Consider the following 21635-nt stretch of genomic DNA (forward strand, 5'->3'; position numbering starts at 1 on the left):
ACCATCATGACCACCACCACCATCATCACCATTATCATCATGATCATCACCACCATCAACATTGTCATCACTACTATCATGACCATCACCACCATCACCACCACCATCATCACCATCATCACCATTATCATCACAACCATCATGACCATCACCACCATCACCATCATCACCATCAGCACCACCATCACCACCATCACCACCATCACCATCAGCACCACCATCACCATCATCACCATCAGCACCACCATCACCATCATCACCACCATCACCGTCATCATCACCATCACCACCATCACCACCAACACCACCAACACCATCACCATCATCACCACCAACACCACCATCACCACCACCACCATTGTCCTCACTACCATCATGACCATCACCACCATCACCATCGTGACCATCATCACCACCATTGCCATCAGCACCATCACCACCACCATCACCATCATCACCACCGTCTTGTTTACCACCACACTACAGAAGAGAAATCATTATGTTCACTTTACACAAGAAGAAACTGAGGTTCAGAGACAGGGCTTTGCCAAAGACGAAGAGCTAGGTAGGGGCAGAGCTAGAGGCTCAATTGCTTGATAACTATTTGTTGAATAGATCACAGAGCTGCATTCTCTACCTCCTGGCTCACTGAGTGATGTTGGTGAGTCTGTCTTCTCCTGTAGCCTCAGTAACAGGACAGTGAAGCTTTAGACTTACATCTTGGGGCTCTAAGGTCCCCCATTCTCCTGCCCCCCACTGCCAGCGCACCTTCACTGCCGAGGCCAGGCGCCGGTCCCGCTCCTCCAGCTGCTGGTGCTCACTCTGTAGCTCGCTGCCTCTCTGTAGCAGCTTCTGCTTCTCTTCTTCCTTGACTAGCAAAGAGAAGGCCAGGTAAGCAAGCAAGGTGAGCAAAACGCCTGGGCCGTGCGCGAGCGGGAAAAGCAGAAAGAACCCGAGGTCTACGCCTCTAGGCCATTCGGGCCACATCCTCCTGCAGAAGCCATTGGCCCTGGCCGCATACACAGGGGCTAGAAATGCCATCCCCCCACAGTAACTGCCCTGCGCACAGGACCAGTCCCAGTGTCCCTCTTTGCAGAGCTCTGGCTGGGAACAGCTTCAGGTGGGCCCAGAGTGAGTCCCGAGGACGGGGCTGGGGATGGAGAGAAGGGAGGAGGTGCCCTTCTCCACTCCCCGAGGCTGTCTTACCCGTCTTGTGGGTGACGTAGGAGTGCACAATGGCCAGCATCCCGGTCCAGGGCACGCCATCGTCTTTCTTTAAGGCCTAGAGGGCAGACGGGTTGATGAGCAAGCGGGCAGGCCAGAACATGCCATGGCCTGGCCGTGCAACCCTGGACGGGGCGGGGGGCGGTGGACACAAGCTCTCTGAGCGGTAGGTCCCTCAACCGTGATGGGATGGGGGCTGCCCCTGGCTCACGGTCTGGCTCACAGAGTTCCTTGAGAGCAGGAACTGCTTCTTGCCAGGGCCCCACTCGGTGCTGGTGTGGAGGAGGCCCCAATTCTTGACTGAATGCATCCATGAATGACCACCTGCCTTCTTCCCTTGTCCTGGGGACCCGACAGCAGCTCCACCGAGGGCCCAGGGAGTCCCCACCATCATGCTGAACTCAGGAAGACAATCCTGTGCCCTCTCTGTCTTCCCTCGAAGAGCTGTGAGCCTCAGGCAGTCACAGCTGGTGGCCCCCACAGGAGACCGTGACATAGTGCCCCCTGTATCCACCCTCTCCCTAGGTCCCCGGGATGACGCGAACCCATGAGAATCAGTGTTTTCTGAAATAAAGATGATTCCCCTATGATTTTACAAGTAACACATATGCATTATATAGAAAAACATCCTTCACAAAAAAGCACTGTTACTTCCCACGTGATTCTAACACTTGGAAGTATGTCCTCCATGGTTTTTATTCTACCTGCAGCTTTTCTCAGGGGCTGATGATTAAACCATACAGCCACTATAAAGCCCTGGTGTTTTCTTTTTTAAAAACTTAATTCCACATAGAGAACAAGCCCTAAAGAATCACAAACTCTTTGTAAAGATCATTTTCAATGACCACATAACATCACCTTGCGTGCACATGCCGGAATTTATTTCACTGCCTCCTACTGCTGCAAGGTAGCTCTATCTCTTCCTTTATAAATACGGGGCGAGGGGTTTCTTCGTGCACAGAACTTTATCGGTATTTGGATTCTTTCTTGAGACCACATTCCCCAAAGCTAGATTCTGCATTAAAAAGATATATACATTTTTTAAGGTTCTTGATAAGATTCTGCAATGCGGAGAGTGTCTGCCTCCCCGCATCATCACCAGAAGGGAGTGTTACTGTTTTTTCGAACGTGCTAGGTTTTCATTTGTGTGGCGGCAAGGAGAAGGAACACGTTAGCTGGCACTGTTTTTGCGGTTTGCATTGCTAGTCCTGGTCTCCCCAGGGGGAGTCTGGAGTTCAGAGGGGGAGTCACTGGGTCAGGTGCTGCACGGGGACACCTCTGCTCAGTCGTCACCAGTGGGCCTCCACGGGCAGTGTCTGAGATCTCAGGCCACTATGGGGGTGCTCCTGGCATCTAGTGGGCAGAGGCTGGGGCGCTGCTGAGACCCTACAGTGCACGGGCCCAGCCCAGCAGATTATCCAGCCTCAGGTGCTATGCCGGGGGAGGGTCCTTCGGTGCAGGGAGAGTCGGCAGCACAGCCTCCCATACCTTCTGCTGGCACTTGGGGCACCGCCACATGCCCTTGGGCACCGTCTTGAGGGGCGGGTCCAGGCAGCTGAGGTGGTAGGCCCCCGGGCAGGTGCCGCAAGGCTGCAGGTTGGCCCCTCGCTTGCAGGCAGCACAGTGCTCAGCGTGGGTGATCTCACTCTGGAAGAGAAGGGAGGGCGGGAGGCGGGTCAGTGGGGCTGGGAGGGGGCTGGGGGCCCCCCGGGCAGCTGCCGTCCTGAACTGCTTGTGACCCACTGTTTCTCAGCAGCTCCAAGAGAGAGAGGGACAAGCCTTGGAACCGGGAGGACGAGCAGCTGCCTGTCACGTGGACTCTAGGGCACCACCTGGGCCATGTTTACTAGGGACACGGCCACCGAGTCAGAGTCAGGCGGGGTGTGGCCCTGGCACCCTGATTCATCCCGGCTGAGACCTGGACACCAGGTGTGGGTAGCGGGGCAGGCGGTCCTGCTGTGGCTTAGGAAACCGTCCCCCTGGGCCCCCAATGTCCCACAGACCAATATCCTGGGGGGGGAGGGCAGGCAAGTGCTCACAAAGCCTCTCCCCAGTGCGTTCTTCGTGCATGGCCTTGGGAGGTACGCGGCCACGGTCCTCCCCAGTGCTCTTGACAACACCTCGGTCTAACCTGGCCTCTCCCAACATCCCGGGTGGGTTACTGTGCTCCTCTGTTTCCACATCTGTAATGTGGGCTAGTGACGCCTGCCCCACAGGATGCTGGGAGGACTCAACAGGACACGGCGCACAAAACACAATCCATGTAGGAGCCTGGTAAGGGGCGGCTTCCTCTTTCCCTGGGATAAAGGAACTTCAAATGTCCCTTCCAGAGTCACCCACATTTGGTGGTTCAGCCTCTGCTTACACAGCTGTGGGGACAGGGAGCTCACTACCTCCCAGCCAGCCTGCTGCACTGTGGACAGCCCTGACAGAGAGAGGAACCTTTCATAACGCCACGCCTCCCGTGACGTGCAAAGTCGGAACGGTTTTCCACCACCCGCTAGAAAATCTTCTCCACACACGGGACGTCTGTTCTCCACCCACGTGGCAGCAGTGCCTTCTGACTTCATGGCTGTGAAGGACCAGAGGACTCTCATCTGGAATGGCCCACGCCACGAGGACCCTGGACCCCAGGCTGCCCCTGACGGAGGGGGCAGCAGACAGAGATGAGGCCTCAGAGACTCGCTGTCACCTCTCATTTCAGTGCAGGAGCTCAGGGAAGGCGAGCCACGCACCCGGGATGGCTCAGTAAGCTGCAGGTGGACGCGGGACCAGCAGCGGGGTCTCCCGCCTCGAAGCCACGGCCCCCCAGGACTGGGGCCTGCGGGAGCGGAGCTCAGGCTCCAGGCACGTCCTGTGTCCGCGCTGGTTGGGCACAGGCGTCTGTGGACAAGCCACCAGCACCAGTCTGTGACACTACACGGTTCTGGCGGCAAAAAGCCAGGTATCACCAGAGTGCATACCTGTCACCTGCTGCTGCTTAGTGGCCCGACTGTTACAGGCATGTAGGGGCTACAAATTCTCCTAGCATTAGATCCAAAACTTAGTTAAAAAAGGAGGTCACAGGGCACCTGGGTGGCTCAGTTGGTTGAACATCTGCCTTCAGCTCAGGTCATGATCTCAGGGTCCTGGGATCGAGCCCCGCATCGGGCTCCCCGTTCAGTGCTGAGTCTGCTTCTCCCTCTCCCTCTACCACTCCCCCTGCTTGTGCTCTCTCTCTCTCTGTCAAATAAATAAAATCTTAAAAAAAACCACAAGGTCACGACCAGCTTGTGTCCTGGGAAGCAGGGACGCACTGTGTGCTTGGGGAATCGGGGTCTCAGAAGATCACAGAAAGGGGAGTCCTGAGGGGTGAGACCCTGGGGATTACCGGGTCTAGACCCTCGCAAGGCGGGCAACGGGGACCTGAGAGAGGCAGCTCCCCCTGGGGTCACACAGCAGGGCCGAGGTGAGCCCCGTAGAGCCCGGCCGGCAGCCAGCGTCAGCTGCCTGCACCTGGGCCTTCTTGGCTCCCAGGGTCCCTGCGTCCTCAGCCGTGGGTGGAGAGAGCTCGTGTTTGAGCAGCCTGTGGACTGACCCTGTGGGGACGCCCGACTCTGCCAGGCAGGCTGGACAACGGCCTGGCTGGGGTTGCAAAGCTCTCGGTATCGAGCACGGAGCCCGAAGGCCCTCCGCTCGCTCCGCTTGCCCCTGCCTGGAGCGCCCACGCCTGCACCCGCCCCGCCCAGGTGTGCCGGCGAGGGGACACCTACCTTCCAGCAGGGGTCCTCATTGGCTAGCACGGGGAAGAAGGGTGGAGAACATGTTAGTGGGCGTTGAGGAACACCAATCAGGACCGGAGGCCACGAGGCCCGGTGGGGCAGGGGTTCCCACCCCAGGGCAGGACAGGAGCATCACAGGCCCCTGGACACCGTGTTCTCACCCGGGGCACGGCGGAAGCAAGGGTCTCTGCCCTGGTCGGGGCCGGGACCCACCATGGGGCGGGCAGTGGGCTGCCCTGCAGGGGAGCCATCATTCCAGGCACCTCTCAGAGTGACTTATTTTCAACTGTGGTTTTTGGGTTTTTTTGTTTGTCCATAACCCACTCTCCTTCCAGTAAGTGATGCCAAACCACACATTTAATGATCACAAAACATGGTTTTCCTTTTAGTCGCTGGCTCAGAGCAGTCCGCAGATGATACCGTCCAGAGGGAACACGCGAGCATTTACCACGTGCCGTCACATCCAGGCCTCGCGTCATCGTCCCGGCTCGGGGCCCCGGTTCTGACACCTGTCAGAGGGCAGCAGGCTCCGCCAGCCCACCTCCTCCTCAGAGAGGGTATCGGGGCGAAGGCGGCCGTGGTGTGGAGGGCCCGGGAGCCGGAGTGCACCATCCACCAGAAAGCAACTCTGTCCCGCTGTGGACGGGCCGGCCAGCCCCATGCAGGCCAAGAGCGGAGGGCCACCCACGCCGACTCGGCCTCAGGCCCCAGGGCAGCCACGGCCCGCGGACACCTACCTCTCGCTGTGAGGAACAGGGGGGTGTTGAGATAGTTGGACGCCAGCCGTTTCCTCTGCAGGGGACCGAAAACAAAACAAAAGCAGCTCACGTGGAGCCCTCCTCGGTGACACTGCTCCTGCCCGGGACGCACCCGGGACAGGCTCCCCACCCAGGGCTCCGGAGGTCGCAACGGGACGGACGCGCAGGGCAGGGGAGCGGCCGGTGAGTCAGCAAAGGCTCTGCCCTGAGGGAAGCACGGCCTCCACCCCTGAGCGAGCTCAGGAAATCAAGGAGGAAGTGAGGGGTATAAAGATGGACCCTTCGGGAGTGTTCTCCGAGCAGGGGCTGGGGGTATAAGCAGAGGGCAGGGGCGGCCAATGGCATTCTGATCTCCCGCGTCTGTTTCTCAACTGACTCTGAACTCAGGAAGGGAAGAAGGACATCATTTATTGTCGTGCCCTGAACTCCAATGCCCAGAGGGGCAGGGGAGGGAGGCAGCCGCAGGGCAGGTGCGCAAGGGCGGGGCCTCACCTCCGTCTCCAGGAGGCCACTGTACGCAGGATTAGCTGTGCTTCTTCTCTTCCGCTCTTGGCGTTTGCTCTGGATTTCTGGAAAGGCACAGACACAGCCGTTACTGGATCCTTCCTGGCCTGGGAACCCCGAACTCTTCCTCTGCAAGTCCCGGGCATCCCTGTCCCCTCCTGCCCTACGGCTTCTGTCTGCCCAGCATCCCCGCCCCAGAGTGGCCCCCGAATTGCTCCCTCCGAGGCAGATGGATGGGCTGGCTTCGGGCTGGAGGGTGGCAGGTACCCGCTCTCAGCACGGGGTCCCCCATGTGCCATGATCCACCCCAGGGACGTGTCTCGTGGGATGTCCGCCAGCCAGGCACTGGCCCGGCCCAGCTGCACAGTGAGGCTCAGGGCTCCCACAGGAACCCATCCACCTGCCGCTCAGGTAGGCTCTGCCCACATGAAGCCTCCAGCACGAATCCTCCTGGGGCCCCCAGTGTGGTGTGCTTCACGTAGTGACAGTGACCACCCCACAGGAATGGTCCCCGCCTTTCCTTCCTTCTGTTTTGCCTGCCAGGTGGAACCTGGGACCTGTTTCTCTGAATACAGCTGTTTCGACATTTTTTCCTAACTTGTCTTTTGGACCCCTACTTTTTCCTTTTAAATCTTTGCAGTATCATTCATGTGTTTCCCGTAAGGCACCCCAGACCCTCTGTGGAAGACAGGGTCCAAATACATAAATATTTAGGGTATCAGGGTTAGAGAATTTTTACAAGGAGGGCTATTTATAAAAACCCTAACAGTCACGACAGTATCAGGAAAGCTTTTTCATCCCAGTCCTCCTGACAACGCTGCAAAATTTCAAGGTGCAGTCTTCCTCGTGTTACAGAAGAGGAGACTGAGGTTCAGAGTGGAGGGAGCTTGCCCAAGGTCACCCAGCTCGAAGCAGCATGACCAGGACTCCAATGCAGACCTTCGGACATGACCAGGAGGGCCCAAGCCTGAGTGGTTAGCAAGTGGCAGGACTGGGCAGTCTGGCTCCAGCATCCACTCCCCTGGGCTGCGTGCAACGTGGGAGCAGGGGACCCACACGATTCCTTTGCCGAAACGAGAAAGTGGGTCTGTGCAGACAGCCATGGAGCCAGGGAGAGCAGTGAGGCTTTCTTGGTCTTTGTGCTGACAAGCCTTGGCACTTGGGACAGACCTCCCAGAAGGCGGTTCACTCATGTGTGCGGCCCTCCCACCAGCCACCACCCCACGGCCACCACCCCAGCCTGCCACCATGCAGGTCCTTACCTTCCAAGTGTTCCGTTGTGACCAGGCCTAGAGCTACCATGAAGGCGATTTTCTGAGGGAAGGAAACAGAGAAGCGTTAACACAGCCTTCCCCGTTCGTTGATTCAGTAAACATTGGCTGAGCACCGCCGTGATGGGGCTGGCTTCTCTGTTTCGGGTTTCCCTCGTTTTTACCTACTGTCCGTTCTCTGTCCCAGGACCCCATCCAGGATCCCACACTGCATCTAGTTGCTGTGTCTCCTTAGCTCCTCTGGGCTGTGCCAGATTCTCAGGCTTTCCTTGTTGATGGTGACCTTGACCATTTATTTGGAGCTTGGGCTGGTCAGGCAGGACGCCCTTCAGTTGGGACTGGTCTGATGGTTTTCTCATGATTAGACTGGGTTATGGGCTTGGGGGCGGGAGACTACAGAGGTGAGGTGCCCTTCCTGTATCCGGGGTACGTGTTATCAGCGCGACTTCTCACTCGGCCGCTGCCCTCGATCACCTGGCTGGGGCGCCGCCAGGCTCAGCCTTCTCCACGGCAAAACCCCTCTCTTTCTGCCGTCCACACTGTCCTCGTCGGGAGGAAGTGGCTGTGCACACTCACACTTCAGGAGGTGGGAATGATGCTTTTTTTGGCCATTTAAACGAAAAAAACTTGTATGTAGTAGAAATTACCAGTGTTTTCTTTTTCATTGTTTGGGTTTTTGAATCTTAGCTACAGACTCAAGTTATAAAGCAAATTGCTTATGTTCAATTGTAGTACCTACAATTTCACTCTTTACATTTATTTTCTTCTTATTATTATTTTTAAGTAGACTCCACGCCCAACATGGGGCTCAGACTCACGACTCTGAGACCTGGAGTCCCATGCACCACCGACTGAGCCCCTCACTGTTCACATTCAAATTTTGGGTCCGTTTGGAATTTACCCTGGTGTAGATGGTGTGAAGGATGGATTCCTTTTATTTCGTATGGCTTCTACTCGTTTGTTCTAATCCCACCTATTGAAAATTCCATCGTTCCACTTTTCACTGGTTTAAGGAGCCCCTTTAATCATATACTGAATGATCAGGGGTCTACGTGGTCTCTTTCTGTGCCTCCTATCCCGTTCCTCCAGCGTTTCCTTGGCTCTTCTTGCTTATGTTTGCACGTGAAACTTAGAAGCCATGAAGGAGACTGAGGTATATTTCCTGGGATGTAAAAGTTTCCTTTCCAGAACCATGGTGCGCCTCTCTGTTCTTCTGCCTTTAGGGGTTTCAAACTTCCCCTCCAGTGGGTATCGACTGTTAGTGTGCTTATCCTAGATTTTTATCTTTCTTTTAATTTTTTTTTATAGTTTTTAAAAAAGATTTTATTTATTTATTTGACACAGAGAGACACAGCGAGAGAGGGAACACAAGCCAGGGGAGTGGGAGAGGGAGAAGCAGGCTTCCCGCGGAGCAGGGAGCCCGACAGGGGGCTCGATCCCAGGACCCTGGGGTCATGACCTGAGCCGAAGGCAGATGTGCAACCAGCTGAGCCACCCAGGTGCCGCTAGGTTTTTCTTTTCTTTTTTTTTTTTTAAAGAAAGAGAGAGAGAGATACCTCTAGAGAGAGAGGCAGAGGGAGAGAGAACCTCAAGCAGACTCCCTGCTGAGCACGGATATGACACAGGGCTCGATCTCTTGACCCCAAGATCATGACCTGATGAAATCAAGAGTCTGGACGCTCAACCGACTGAGCCACCCAGGTGCCCCTATTCCTAGATATTTAATCTGTTTGTTGCTACTGTAAGTAGGGGTATCGGTAAGGCTTCTAGCAGGATGTTCTGCATTTCTGTGACGATTATCAATGGCTTGCATTCATATTAACCCTGCCGTGCCAGATTCTGTCTGCAGTAGTTTTGTTTTATTTTTTAATTGATTCTCTTGGGTTTTCTACACCATTTCAAATAGTGACTGCCCACTGTTTCTTTGCATTTTGTTTTTTTTTTTTTACTTCTATGCTGTTAAAAATAGTTCTCCTCCTCAATCTGTCAGCTTTCTGTGATCTTCTTTGAGTCACTGAAAACCTCGGCTACTACAGAGGAGACTGGCCGAGAGCTCACGCTGCCTCCCACCTTCTCCCGCACTCTCCCTGCGGAGTTAGAGGTGAAGCCTTTGGATGTTGTTGGAGAACTTAGTATCTACGTTCTCAGCCAACGCGGGGGGGAGCCAGGCCCACGGAGCCGCATTTCCAGAGTTCTTGGGCAGATTTAAACCCTCCTATGTGCAGCCTTTCAGTTTGAAGGCCAGCTGGGCTGGACATAAAATCCTCGGCTCCTCCCTTCTTTCCTCAGGATGGTGTGGATAATGCTCTACTGTATTCTGGGCTTGAATCCTGCATGGAAAAGCCAGAAGCCGGCTGTTTTCCCTGCAGAGTGACGTGATCGCTTCTGCCTGGATGACTTCTGGATGCTTCTGTGCTGGGTTATGTGTCAGTATTGATCCTTCTCCCCTGGTGCACACGTTCATTTTCCCTGGTGCCCAGTACCGGGGACACAGTCCATTAACATGCACACAGTCTCCTTTGGTTTCAGTAAACATTTCTCGAATCATATTAAAAAAATCAGGAAGTACAACCACACTATGAAAAGCGGGGCCCATTAATTCTATCCTGGAAGGTGTGTGCTCACATGAATGCAAGACTAACAAAATGGTTAACGTGCCCACAGAGGGGATTCTGGGGCCCGGCAGATTCGGCCGATAGCTGTCCAGGCTGCAGTTTGGGGCCACCTGGCTTCAGCGTTGTTTCTGAGCCCCGGGGCTGACTGCATGGTGGCAGGGACTCTCGGGGACCCCCCCCAGTACTGGCATCTGCCTCGCTGACCCCACCTGGAAAGACTAGGCTGAGCAAATACCAGCAACGTGGAGACCAAGCTCCCCCTTCCTGCCACCCTTCTTCCACAGGAGATAACCTGAGCCCACATTCACTTGAGGAAAAGAAATGGGACCCAACTGCCTACACAGTAGAGTCAAACCCACATCACCGCGGGCAATGCAAAGCATCACCTCCTCTACTTGGCTCCGTAATTCTGGGATCCGTTCCAGAAGCCTCAGCTTACACATCGGCTGTGTCCTCTTTGCTTGTCTTTGTCGGGATCACTCTTGACTATTTAAAAACTCATTCTTCCTTTTTTATTGTGTGTACTTTGCTCGCTCGCTCCCGCCTCCTCTGTGCCTGTGTCCCCTGTCCTCGGCTGTGTCTAGGGCCCCCTGAGCTCATCCACTTACAGATTTATTTCCGGGAATGATTCCAGCTCACGCTTCGTTCTCTCTGGTATGGTGGCCACTCAGCCATCTCCTCCCCTAAGCCTTGTAACTTCTTCCTTGGTGGTGACTATTTTACTGTTCTCTCTCTTTGAATTCATAGTAAGGTGTTGATTTTTTTTTAATCTAATGAATATTATCTTCTGGTAAAAAAATGCTTCTCTTTTCCCTATTTTTCCTTAGGGTGGCTTTGCAATGATGTTATGCCCCATGCCTCCTTTTATTAAAGGTCACTGAAGGAGCTGAACGTCCCTGGACCAGCTCTGTGCAGAGGATGGTGGGAAGCAGTTCAAAAGCATCTGCCCAGTGAACTGACTTCATTCCACATATATTATAAATTATTGCTTCTTTGTATCTCTGTGCTATATCCGTGGGTGTATTCTTTTTTTTTTTTTTTGGTGGCATGGGTAGAACAGAGGAAGAGGGAAAGAGAAAATCTTAAGCAGACTCCACGCCCAGCGCACAGACTGATGTGGGACTCGATCTCATGACCCTCAGATCATGACCTGAGCTGTAATCAAGAGCTGGATGCTTAACCTAATGAGCCACCCAGGCGCCCCTGTGGTGGTGTATTCTAAAGCACTAATAATGCCTGTTCATTCTGCCTAGTACCTTTTTAAATTTCAACCAATTACCATGTTTTTCATTCCCAGATTTTCAAACAATTTTTATGTTCACCTGATCTTACTTTATTTTTCATATTTTTTGCTTCCTTATTCCTTATTGAATTCAAGTGGATGTTACTCCTTTCTGAAAAAAACTTGCCTGATATCCTAAACGTACTTATGTGTCAGTCGTTGCTAGAGTATGCCACAAAATTAACTTCCTCTTGAATCAACTCAAGTTCCAGATGCTGACTCTGACTGCCATCCTTAGGGGTTGCTGCATGGATTCCAGAATTCTGTCCACAGGGTCATTTTGGGTATAACTCTTTTTTCTCTTTATTCTGCATTTTTATTTTCTCTGCCTCCTGCTCACACCTCCCTTTGGGCAGGACTGCCATCACCCTGGCCTTGCCCCTCACCCTGGGGGCAGCTGTGGCCTCAAGCTCAGATTGGCGCCTTTCTTTCTTGGAGAACTTCTGGGACCTCTGGCCACGTGTGAGCCATGCCCTTCCTGGTCACCCTCACTCGACTCTGTCTCTGGAGCCCGGTGGCCTGGGCATCGGTCCTGCTCACTGCTTGTGTTTCTGGGACACAGCAATGCATAGCTGCATCTCTGTGGTCTCTTCCTGTCGCCAGCTAGACCCCAGCACTTGACTTTGACTCCGCCTCCGTCTTTTTTTTTTTTTTAAAGATTTTATTTATTTGACAGAGAGAGACACAGCAAGAGAGGGAACACAAGCAGGGGGGGTGGGAGAGGGAGAAGCAGGCTTCCCGTTGAGCAAAGAGCCTGATGTGGGGCTCGATCCCAGGACCCTGGGATCATGACCTGAGCCAAAGGCAGACGCTTAACGACTGAGCCACCCAGGCGCCCCAACTCCGCCTCCGTCTTACATTCTTCCTGAAGCTCTTCTTTCAGACTTACCTCTTAACTCAGGCAAATGAAACCCGAAACCACCCCTCGGGGGATGGCCCCTGCCCAGACCACTCGGACCATCTGAACTAAACCTGGCTCGTGCTTGCACAGATGGGCCATGGAGCAACAGGACTCCACTACAGAACTAAAATCATTACAGTGCTAAAATCTCTGCTCACGGAGGGACCTCACCTGCGTTTACATAACACACAATGTAGGTACAGGTGTGTTTCCCTAACGCGCATGCGCGACCTTATGCCCACCTCTACGAAGGATGACAAGGCTTCCTCATCTAAATATTCATCCTAACCCTAATCAAAAGGTACCCATTCACCCCATCTTGGGGAGTCACAGCGTTGGAAGCGATTCCCTGCAGTCTCCTTATTTGCTGCAAATAACGTTTACGTTGTGCGATCACTCCGCCTGGCGTATCTGACTCGCCAAGAAGCGAACTCACGTTCGTTCGGTTACGTTCCTACATTTTATCTGCTGTTCTTGTGCGTTTGCAGTGGAGCGCTACATCAGAAGCCCGCCCGGGCCGCTCTTGATGGGTTTCAAGAAGGGGGGTGACTCGGTTATTTCTGATTTTTAGAAAGATCCTTCTAGCTGCCGGGAGAATACAGAGGGGGGAACCCATCCAGGGGCAGGGAGGGATGGGGCAGGAATGGGGGCCGTGGTAACAGGGGTGGAGTGGAGGGAAGGAGCATCTGTGCACACAAGTCTTGCCCAGAGGGGTGGCTGGGCCTGGGGTTGCAGTCAGCGCTCATATGGGGCTGGGACCCTTGCTCTGGATGCCCCCCTGCAAGGCACATGCTGGTCTCAGTGTGGCCAGTCTCAGTCAGATGCTGCCCGAGGCCAGGATAATGGGTGGCACAGAAAAGGCCACAGTTCTGTCCTAAAGAAGGCCACGAGCCTTCAAACAGGGAAGAGCGGGCAGAGCCTTGGAGTGGTCCTGGGGTGCTGGTAAACCAGAGGTTCCTTTCCACCACCAGGCTGGCCCGCCACGGACAGCTTGAGCTGCCAGCTGCAGGCGCTCAGAGCTTGCTCACGCAGCCCCGGGAGCCACCGACTGTCACCAGCCACCCCAGGGCTCCAACGGGCTCATCTGATGAAGTTTCTGGGGCAGCTGCCGCTCTGGCCTCAAGTGCTCCTAACTTGGGCTCTTCGTGAACACGTTCCAAAGGGCGCCACAAAGCCCCGCGTCTGCACCACACAATGCTCCCAGACCTCTTTAAAAAGAAAGTTTAATAAGGATTTTTACACCAGGACATGTTGTAATTACAAGTTCTATTTAAGTCATTACACGTATTTACACTAATTATGCAGTTAAACGTAATTATACTAATTGTATAAACGCACGATAACTGGCTCTGATGTACTTTGAGAGAACACAGAGAATCCACCCAGAAAACCTGCGAGGACGCAATGGGTGCAACGCAACCCCACGGGAGGACAGAGGGGTGCGTGTGGGAGCCTCAGGCTGCGAGCCGGCCCGGGGCTCACCATGCATGCAGCAGGTGCTCCCACGGCACCAAGGAATGGAACTGAGTGCCTCTTGAAACAAACAGGGCCCGGGGCTACAGACCAGACTTGGTTCCATCTCAGCCTCAGCGAGCAGTGGACTCTGACTCTCTGCAGGCTTTTTGGACACCTCAAAGGACAATAATCAAGTCACTCTCCTGCTCAAAGATATTCTGTGGTTCCCCACTGCCCAGGGAATAAAGTTCCACCTTGGGGGCCTGCATGCAATGCAGGTCCTCCAGGATGAGGCTCCAGCGTCCCTCTAACCCTGTGCTCAGAATTTCTCAGGCATCCATGATGCCTGCGATCCAAGTAGACCAGCCGACTCTCCTGGCCTGCCAAGTGCCTTCCCACCTTCCATGCGTCGGCCTAGGCAGCGCCCTCTGCACCACACGCCATCCCACCCCACCCCCCCGCCTCTGCCCCTCTGTTGAAGCCCCACCTGCTCCCCCAGGCCCTGCTGATCCCACCCCTCCTCTGCCAAGCCTTCCCCAGTCCTTCTGGGTGCAAACATGCTCTCTCCTTCTCCCTGCACCTCCCACAGCTCTGGATTTGTAATTCTCTGCTGACGCTTGAGATTTTTTTAGCCGAAGTTGAAGTCTTAGTGGTTGTGCCAAGAGCAGTGAGGTCCCCTAGGGCTAGGACTCCATCTGCCCCAGCTCGGCGTCCCGACCCTCGGCACAGAGCCAACTCTAAGATATGTCTGATGAATAATGAATGGATGAAAGACTGACTTCTTTCGATACTGACAGCATGTTGATAAAAAGAATCCTAAGGAGCTCTAGGAGCCCCGAGGGGCCTCTTCTGCCCACCGAGGTGAGGTGGTCAGGGAAGGCTGCCGGGAGGAGAGGATGTCTGAAGTGAATCTTATAGGATGAATGAGAATTGGCAGCTGTGTGGGAAAAGGCCCAAAGTGTTGACTGTGGCCCGGGATGGCAGAGGACACAAGCAGTAACATAAGAGGGGTCACCTGCTGGGACCAGAAGTTAACAAAGAATGACTTTGCATTAGCTGCTGGCCTCTTACGCCCCCACAGAGCAGGTGGTTCTGTGTTAGCCACGGATTAGGATGGCGCCATGAGGGGGATGATGGGGGATGGCACTAATGTGCAATTTCTGGAAGCTTCTACCCATCACCCTGCTAGAGCACTGGCCGCACGAGATGCAAAGCCAGGCTCCCTGGTTCTAGAATCCGTGCTAACCCCTGCCCCACACCACCACGTGGGCAAAGTAGACCAGGACGAGGCTCCCGGGCAAGTCCCCACCAGGAGCTCCCACTGCACAGGGCGGCTCCCCGCCTCCTACGGCGACCCCCAGAGCCCAGCCACCCTACCTCGGGGTTCTCCTGGCTCAGGGGCCGGTCCTCCTTCTTCTTTTTGGTCGCCTGAGCTCCCTGAGATGGTTCCTCCGTGGGCGGCCGCGGCTCTGCCGTGCTCTCAGGCTGCGTCTGCACTTGAGGCTGGATGATGATGACCTGGAAGGTGTGGCAGAGGGGTGGGGGTGAGGGGTAGCAACTGCGGAGGGGGAGGGGAGCCAGGGGGGCCAGAGCGGCGAGGGGCCTGGGAAGTTGGGATTACAGAGGAACGAGGAAGCCTGCACCCAGCTCTCTGGTCCATGGGGCGCCTGCACCCAGGGTGTGTGCCTCCGGACAGCCCCTTACACTGTGAGGGCTGCCTGAGTACGAGCCTGGTTTAGGAACCAGGAGAGCCTGGGTTCAATCCTGTGCTACCACGTCACAGCTGTGTGGCCTCAGGGAGGTCACTTTGCCTCTCTGAGCCTCAGCTTCCTTGCAATCCTACCTCCAGGGAGGTGGTGAAGATTCGGGAAGCAAAGACTCAAAAGACATTGGTTTCTTTATCTCCAGCTCAAGTGCAGGGAAACTGAGGTCAAGAGGGCTCAGATTTGCCACCTGAGCTCATCAGGGGTTTGTCTGAGTGCACTGCCCAGCCTGTCCCTTGGGCCCCCAGGACACTATGTCCGAGGCTTTCAAACCTGGTCTGGGGCAGGGTAGGGGTGGAGAAGGGGAAGGTGGGTTCTGGACCCTGCTCAGCAAGGCCCAGAGTGGCCCTACTTCAGCCAGCTGTCATCGGGGTTCACGGCTACCATTTGGTTTGATTGAAGGGTCTGAGGCTGAGAAGTCTGAAAGCAATTTACGAAGCCCAGCCCCTCCCTGGGTGGGAGTCCCCTCCATCTGTGGCTCAACTACTTTATTAATTTTTTGGATGGGATATTGGGAAAGAATCATTATCTTTCACAGATCCAGGGGAAGGAATTCACCAGGAGCAGTCAGCCAGGGTCTCGACCAAGCCAGGAATAACCTGAACTTGTATTTTTCCCCCTAAGAACGTGACTGTCTTGTGAATTTGACGCTCCTAAACAGGAAGAAAAAATGCATCTGTTTTTCTGCTGGCTTAAGGGAGGGCTCTTTGTTCTCCTTTGTATCATAATTTTAAAACCCCAGAATTCTCTGGATGAAAAAAAAAATGCCCCTCTTTATATTCATGGGAAGAAAAACATTAAGATACCCAGTAGAAAACAGGGCAAAAAACATTCTCAAACGAGTCACACAGAAGGAGACAGAATTCTTGAAAAGTATGGGGGAAATATTCAAGCTTCATAATAACCAAAGGAATTCAACTTTCAACAGCGAGCATCTGTTTGCACCGATTAAATGAGCAAAAAGTGTTTAAAATGACAGTACTGAATGCTGGTGAGCTTGCAGTGAAAAGGGTACACACATCCCACAAAGGCATCCCACAAACACCTGCGAAGCACCGCCTGGGGACCGGGTGTGGTCCTGAGGAACACGTCTCCCCATCCGACCACATCCTGTGATGACTGAGCATCCCCGGGGCTCCCGTCCACAGGCGGGAGGGCCCAGAAGCATAACGCTCCCAGACATATGCTATGTGCAGTAAAATCCAGGTGCACGAAAGTGGAGCACCAGTTTTCAGGCTGGAAATTAGGAGGGACGCTGGCCCCAGATAAGAGCGGGGCAGCCTGGCAGGCCCCAAACTGGGCACAGAGGAAAGGAGGCTGAAGAGATGAAGCGGTACCTTTCACGCAGCCCTGCAGCCCCAAAGGCCTCAAACCTCCCAATCCCCAAGGAGCTCGGAGGGGGACAGGGAGAGGACCTCAGTTTCAGTTTTAAATCTCGGCAAGAAATCACAGATTTTCCATTCCGGCACCGGGCATCCCCCAAAGTCCTCAACCACTCAACTATACCAGCCAGAGATCGACCACCAGGACGGGCCTCTTCTGGGAATTCATCCGGCCACACATCTTACTGGTTAATTCATGATTCCAAAGAGGGAAGTAATTCACCCATTGACCACTCATTCTTTTTCCACCGGTGTCAATCCATCCAGCCACGTGTTCGCTCAATCGCACACCCATCCATCCGCACCGCGTCATTCACGCGCTGATCCATTCACTTCCCCTCCCGCTCATACCGCCAGCCCTCCTCCTGCGGGGTCGCTCGCTTGCGGGGTCATTCCTCCGCAGCCCATCCCCTCCAGCGCGGACGCACTCACGTGACCGCTCATTCACGCCTCGCTTCGCACCCCATTCATTCGAGGGGCTCCTGGGTCCTCCCGCCAACCGCTCACTCGCTCTGCTCGGGCAACCGCCTCCAGCGTGAGCGGGCACACACCCACCTTCTTGTCGGCACTGATGAGGAGGGGCTGGACCTTGACGCTGTCGCTGACCACAGACACGGCAGTGCTGGGGGCCACGGCAGCGGCATTGCTGGGGGCGGTGGTGAGGATGGCGTAGGCCACCCCGGCACTGCTCAGGGGAGAGGCGATGGCGGCGGGCTCAGCGAGGGCCTGGGGCTGGCTGCCGGGAGCTGGCACATGGCTCACGGTGTTGTTGGCGGTGGGGAGGGCTGGGCTGGGGTTCTTGATACTGACCACGGTGGCCTTCTGGAAGGTCGGGGGCTGCTTGGGTGGCCGGTCCCGGCCCGGGGCGACGGGGAGGCTGTCTGGAATCAGAGTCTTTGGCCTAACCTGGGGAGGGAGGGACAGGTGCATGGTCAGACAGATGCCCGAGCAGGTGCATGGGGCGGCCCTGAACACAGCGGGGACTGGAGCACTGACGTGGCCGGGCTCTGAGACCTCCCATGTTAGACGTGAGGGGACAGCAGTGGAGAGGCCCTGGGGCTCAACTCTGGGCCCGAGCCCCTTCCAGCCGAACTCAGATAAGACGATGAAGAACAGGGAAGGAGGGGTGGGAAAGCGGCACGTGGACCAGTCAGGTCCCTCTGACGTCAGAAGTCCGCAGAGCGCTGTCGCTGGGGCAGGGACCGGGAGGGCCGTGGGGGCTCCTGGCCCCGCTCAGTCGGCTTCCTGACCTGGAGCGGGCTGCCGCTGCGCTCCCTGTGAAAGCCATCATGCTGTAGGCAGGAGATGCCACAGGTCACCCTCTGAGAGGCCCACACACAGGGAGTTAAGACAGGTGCAGGTGGCAAGGACGTGGTTCTGGCCAGGGCTCCGGACGGCTCGTCTGCGGCCCATCCTGCCCCTCCGGGGCCCGTGCAGTCTCGGGCACGCACCTCATCTGTGCGCTGGGGGTGGGGAGAATGCACAAAGTGATGCGTGCATCCCAACTGCCAGCTGGCAGCTACATCCCAGCATTCCTGCAACTAGAAATGAGCCTCACGCCAACCCCGTGAGACCTGCGCTAGCGCCACCTTCTTAGGGACCAGGAGGCAGAAGAGGATGCGCCCTCTCTTACCTTATTTGAGCCCCACTGTGACTGCATTGTGAAGTAGGTATTTGGCCTATTCTACAGATGAGCAAATCGAGGTCTGGAGAGGAAGGGACTTAGCCCAGGAGAAAAACGACGCCCCAGACGTCACTGCTGGGGGAGCGGAACTCGCACTCAGGACTTCCAGAAGCCTGCCTCGGTACCCAGCACCCCCACCACGGCCAGTGACCCTCGTGGAGGGAGGGGCTCCGGGTGGCTCCCACGGGGCTCTGTGACCTCGCGCAGGTCACCTCAGTGCCGCGTGCCCCTCAGTCAAGCTGGTATCATGTCTGTCTTCTCCTCCCCAGCGTCCGCCGCGGAGCCGGCCTCAATTCTAGTGATTCTAGTGTCCTTCCCTGGGCCCCGCCAAGTGGGCCCTCCACCACGAGGGCCTCCCCCCATCAGGGGACCCGCCAAGTCGTATGATCTTGGCACGTGGGGTCAGGATCAGAGCCTGACACCAACACCAATACTGAACGTGGGAACCTCAGATGGCCACCAGCTTGGGGACTGCTGCGCTCTGCCTCTGCGGAGGACGGGTGGGGGCAGATGGGGCGAGTGGTGGTTAATGAGGATCCCCCGCTACGAGGTCAAGGGAAGCCGTTTTGTGCTGTCGGCAGCATCTCCCCCTGCCGCCCCCGGTCACTCTGGTTCACACTGGCCGGGCAATACCACGTAAGCCCAGCTCTGCATGTGGGGGATCCGTGCCCAGACCGCAGGGGCTGGGCTCTGAGCATGGGGGCTCCAACCCAGAAAAAACCTATTCGGGGGACCCCAGAGCTCATGACTTTCAGCCGGTGCCACTTGGAGACGAGACGTGTGCAGACCCAGGCCGGGCCTCCTCCCACAGGGGCCTACGGAGCGCTGTCGCTGGGGCAGGGACCGGGAGGGCCGCAGGGGCTCCTGGCCTACCCCATCCTCTACACTCTCCTTTCTCCGGGCCTGTTGGGATTCAGCACAGGTGGGCGCTCAGGAAAGGTTGTCACCAGGACAAGAGCTACCCTTCATCGTCCTCGAGCGAGGGGCATCCTTCGGGCACTGTCCTCCCCCCGAGCCACCAGGGCATGCACAACACTCGCTCGAGGCTGAGCGCTGGTTAACCACTAGCAGGCATGGCCAAAAAGGCGCTGTGCCATTGGATCCGGCCTCGCGGCCACCAAGCACACACCTGCATCAGCCCCTCTGCAGGAGGGGAGCCTCGGTCAGGTTAAGAGGCCAGGTGAGTTGTCCGAAGTGCAGAGCCCAGTCAAGGATGCTGTGGACCGAAGCCAGGGCGCCTGGCTTAGCATCTTGCTGCCTCCCCGAATGAATCGTCTTATGCAGAGTTTCTCGCACTGTCTTGACCCATGGTTTAAAATCTTTATTACCTCATGACCCAGTCCAGAAACAAGCTATTCAAGAAACCACATTTAAGGTGCATCTTGATATTTTCTGTCCTACTCTAGTTTAGCTTCGTTTATTGCATTAAAGAAAAAAAAAGGGGGGCGCCTGGGTGGCTCAGTCGTTAAGCGTCTGCCTTCGGCTCAGGTCATGATCCCAGGGTCCTGGGATCGAGCCCCGCATCGGGCTCCCTGCTCGGCGGGAAGCCTGCTTCTCCCTCTCCCACTCCCCCTGCTGTGTTCCTGCTCTCGCTATCTCTCTCTCTGTCAAATAAATAAAATCTTAAAAAAAAAAAACAAAACCCTGGTCCAGACCCACTAAAATGATTTTGCAATTCCTCATCATAAAAACTGGGTCTTGTCGGAAAGTCTGCCTCCTCCCGACAGGCAGACGAGGCAGGAGGGGGAAGGGGCATGCCCAAGCGGGTCCTTGCCCAGCGCAGTGCCGGCCTAAAACCTCAGTGCTTGAGGGGCTGGGGATGAACAGACAGACCCCCCGGGGCCCACCACGAGCTGCTTACCTGAGGTAGCACCGCCACTCCTTGCCCGGCCAACCTCTGCAAGGAGCTGACCTGAGGACCCGTGACAGGCACTGCAGTGATGGCTCCCAAAGCCTGAAAGACAGGAGGGGGCACTGAGCCGGGACCGGGGACACCACGCTGAGGTCACGGGGGCCGCCCAGCAGGTGCGCGGCTCTCACCACCTGGCGGAGCAGGGGGACAGCAAACTCGGCTCTTCCCTTTCTCCATCAGGAGTTCACAACCACAAAAGTATGTTTTCATCACGCAAGACATTTTGGATACCAGAGAAAGAAACAGGATGGCATCGTCCAGAAGACAGTCCTCGGCTTCCTTTTTTACAAGTAAGGTTTTTTTATATTGATACCCATCTACTAAAAGCCAACAGAAATCAACATTAATCCATACTTTGCACAATTATTTTTACAAACAACAAAATGAATCCAAGACCTAAAGGTAAAGCCTTTTAGAAAACTAAGAAAAAACCACAGGAGAAAAATCTGTGGGACCCTTGGTTAGGCAAAGAGCCTTAGATATAACACCAAAACCTGATCCATAGAAGAACAGTTTAACATACTGGACTACAAAAGAATTTAAAAGCTCCTGAAGCTTAAGTGTGAACAGAGTGAAAAGCCCCAGACTGAGAACACACACTTGCAAGTCACCTCTCTGATAAAAGACTGGCATCTGGACTATATAGAAGAACTCTCAAAATGCCATCATCAGAGGGGCGTCTGGGTGGCTCAGTTGGTTAAGTGTCTGCCTTAGGCTCAGGTCATGGTCCCAGGATCCTGGGTTAGAGCCCCGCATCTGGTTCTCTGCTCAGCGGGAGCCTGTTTCTCCCTCTCTCTCTGCGCCCACCCCCCCAAGCTTGTGCTCCCTCCCTCCCTCGCTCAAATGAATAAATTAAAAAAAAAAACACACCACAATCATCAGAGAACAATCCAATTAAATAAAGGAACACAAGATTTGAACAGATACTTCACTAAAGAAGATAGGCAAATGGCAAATAAGCACATGAAAAGATGCTAAGCAGCATTAGTTGTTAGGGAAATGCAAATTAAAACCACAATGAGCTACTGGGCCACCCGCCTACTGGATGGCTGCATTTGAAAAGATGGACCAAATCAGGAGCTGGTGATCCTATGGGGCAGCTCATCCACTGCTCCTGGGAACA

General features: G+C 55.2%; 1 protein-coding gene across 4 annotated transcripts in view; it reads right to left on the reverse strand.

Moving 5' to 3' along the window:
- PHF21B (PHD finger protein 21B) overlaps positions 1–21635 on the reverse strand; it is an 88575-nt gene that overhangs the window by 3009 nt on the left and 63931 nt on the right. For 2 of the 4 annotated variants that reach the window (XM_081822623.1, XM_081822624.1), the window contains exons 3-12: positions 20462–20554; positions 17472–17822; positions 15149–15289; positions 7510–7561; positions 6236–6312; positions 5723–5777; positions 4977–4999; positions 2713–2871; positions 1207–1282; positions 769–872 (exon numbers count right to left, since the gene is read on the reverse strand). In XM_081822623.1, the coding sequence (XP_081678749.1) occupies positions 769–872; positions 1207–1282; positions 2713–2871; positions 4977–4999; positions 5723–5777; positions 6236–6312; positions 7510–7561; positions 15149–15289; positions 17472–17822; positions 20462–20554 (1131 nt within the window). The other 2 variants (XM_081822621.1, XM_081822622.1) reach the window with 1 other exon arrangement.

Source organism: Leptonychotes weddellii, chromosome 5, assembly GCF_054177405.1.
Source record: "Leptonychotes weddellii isolate Sample4059 chromosome 5, ASM5417740v2, whole genome shotgun sequence".
Classification (NCBI taxonomy): Eukaryota; Metazoa; Chordata; class Mammalia; order Carnivora; family Phocidae; genus Leptonychotes; species Leptonychotes weddellii.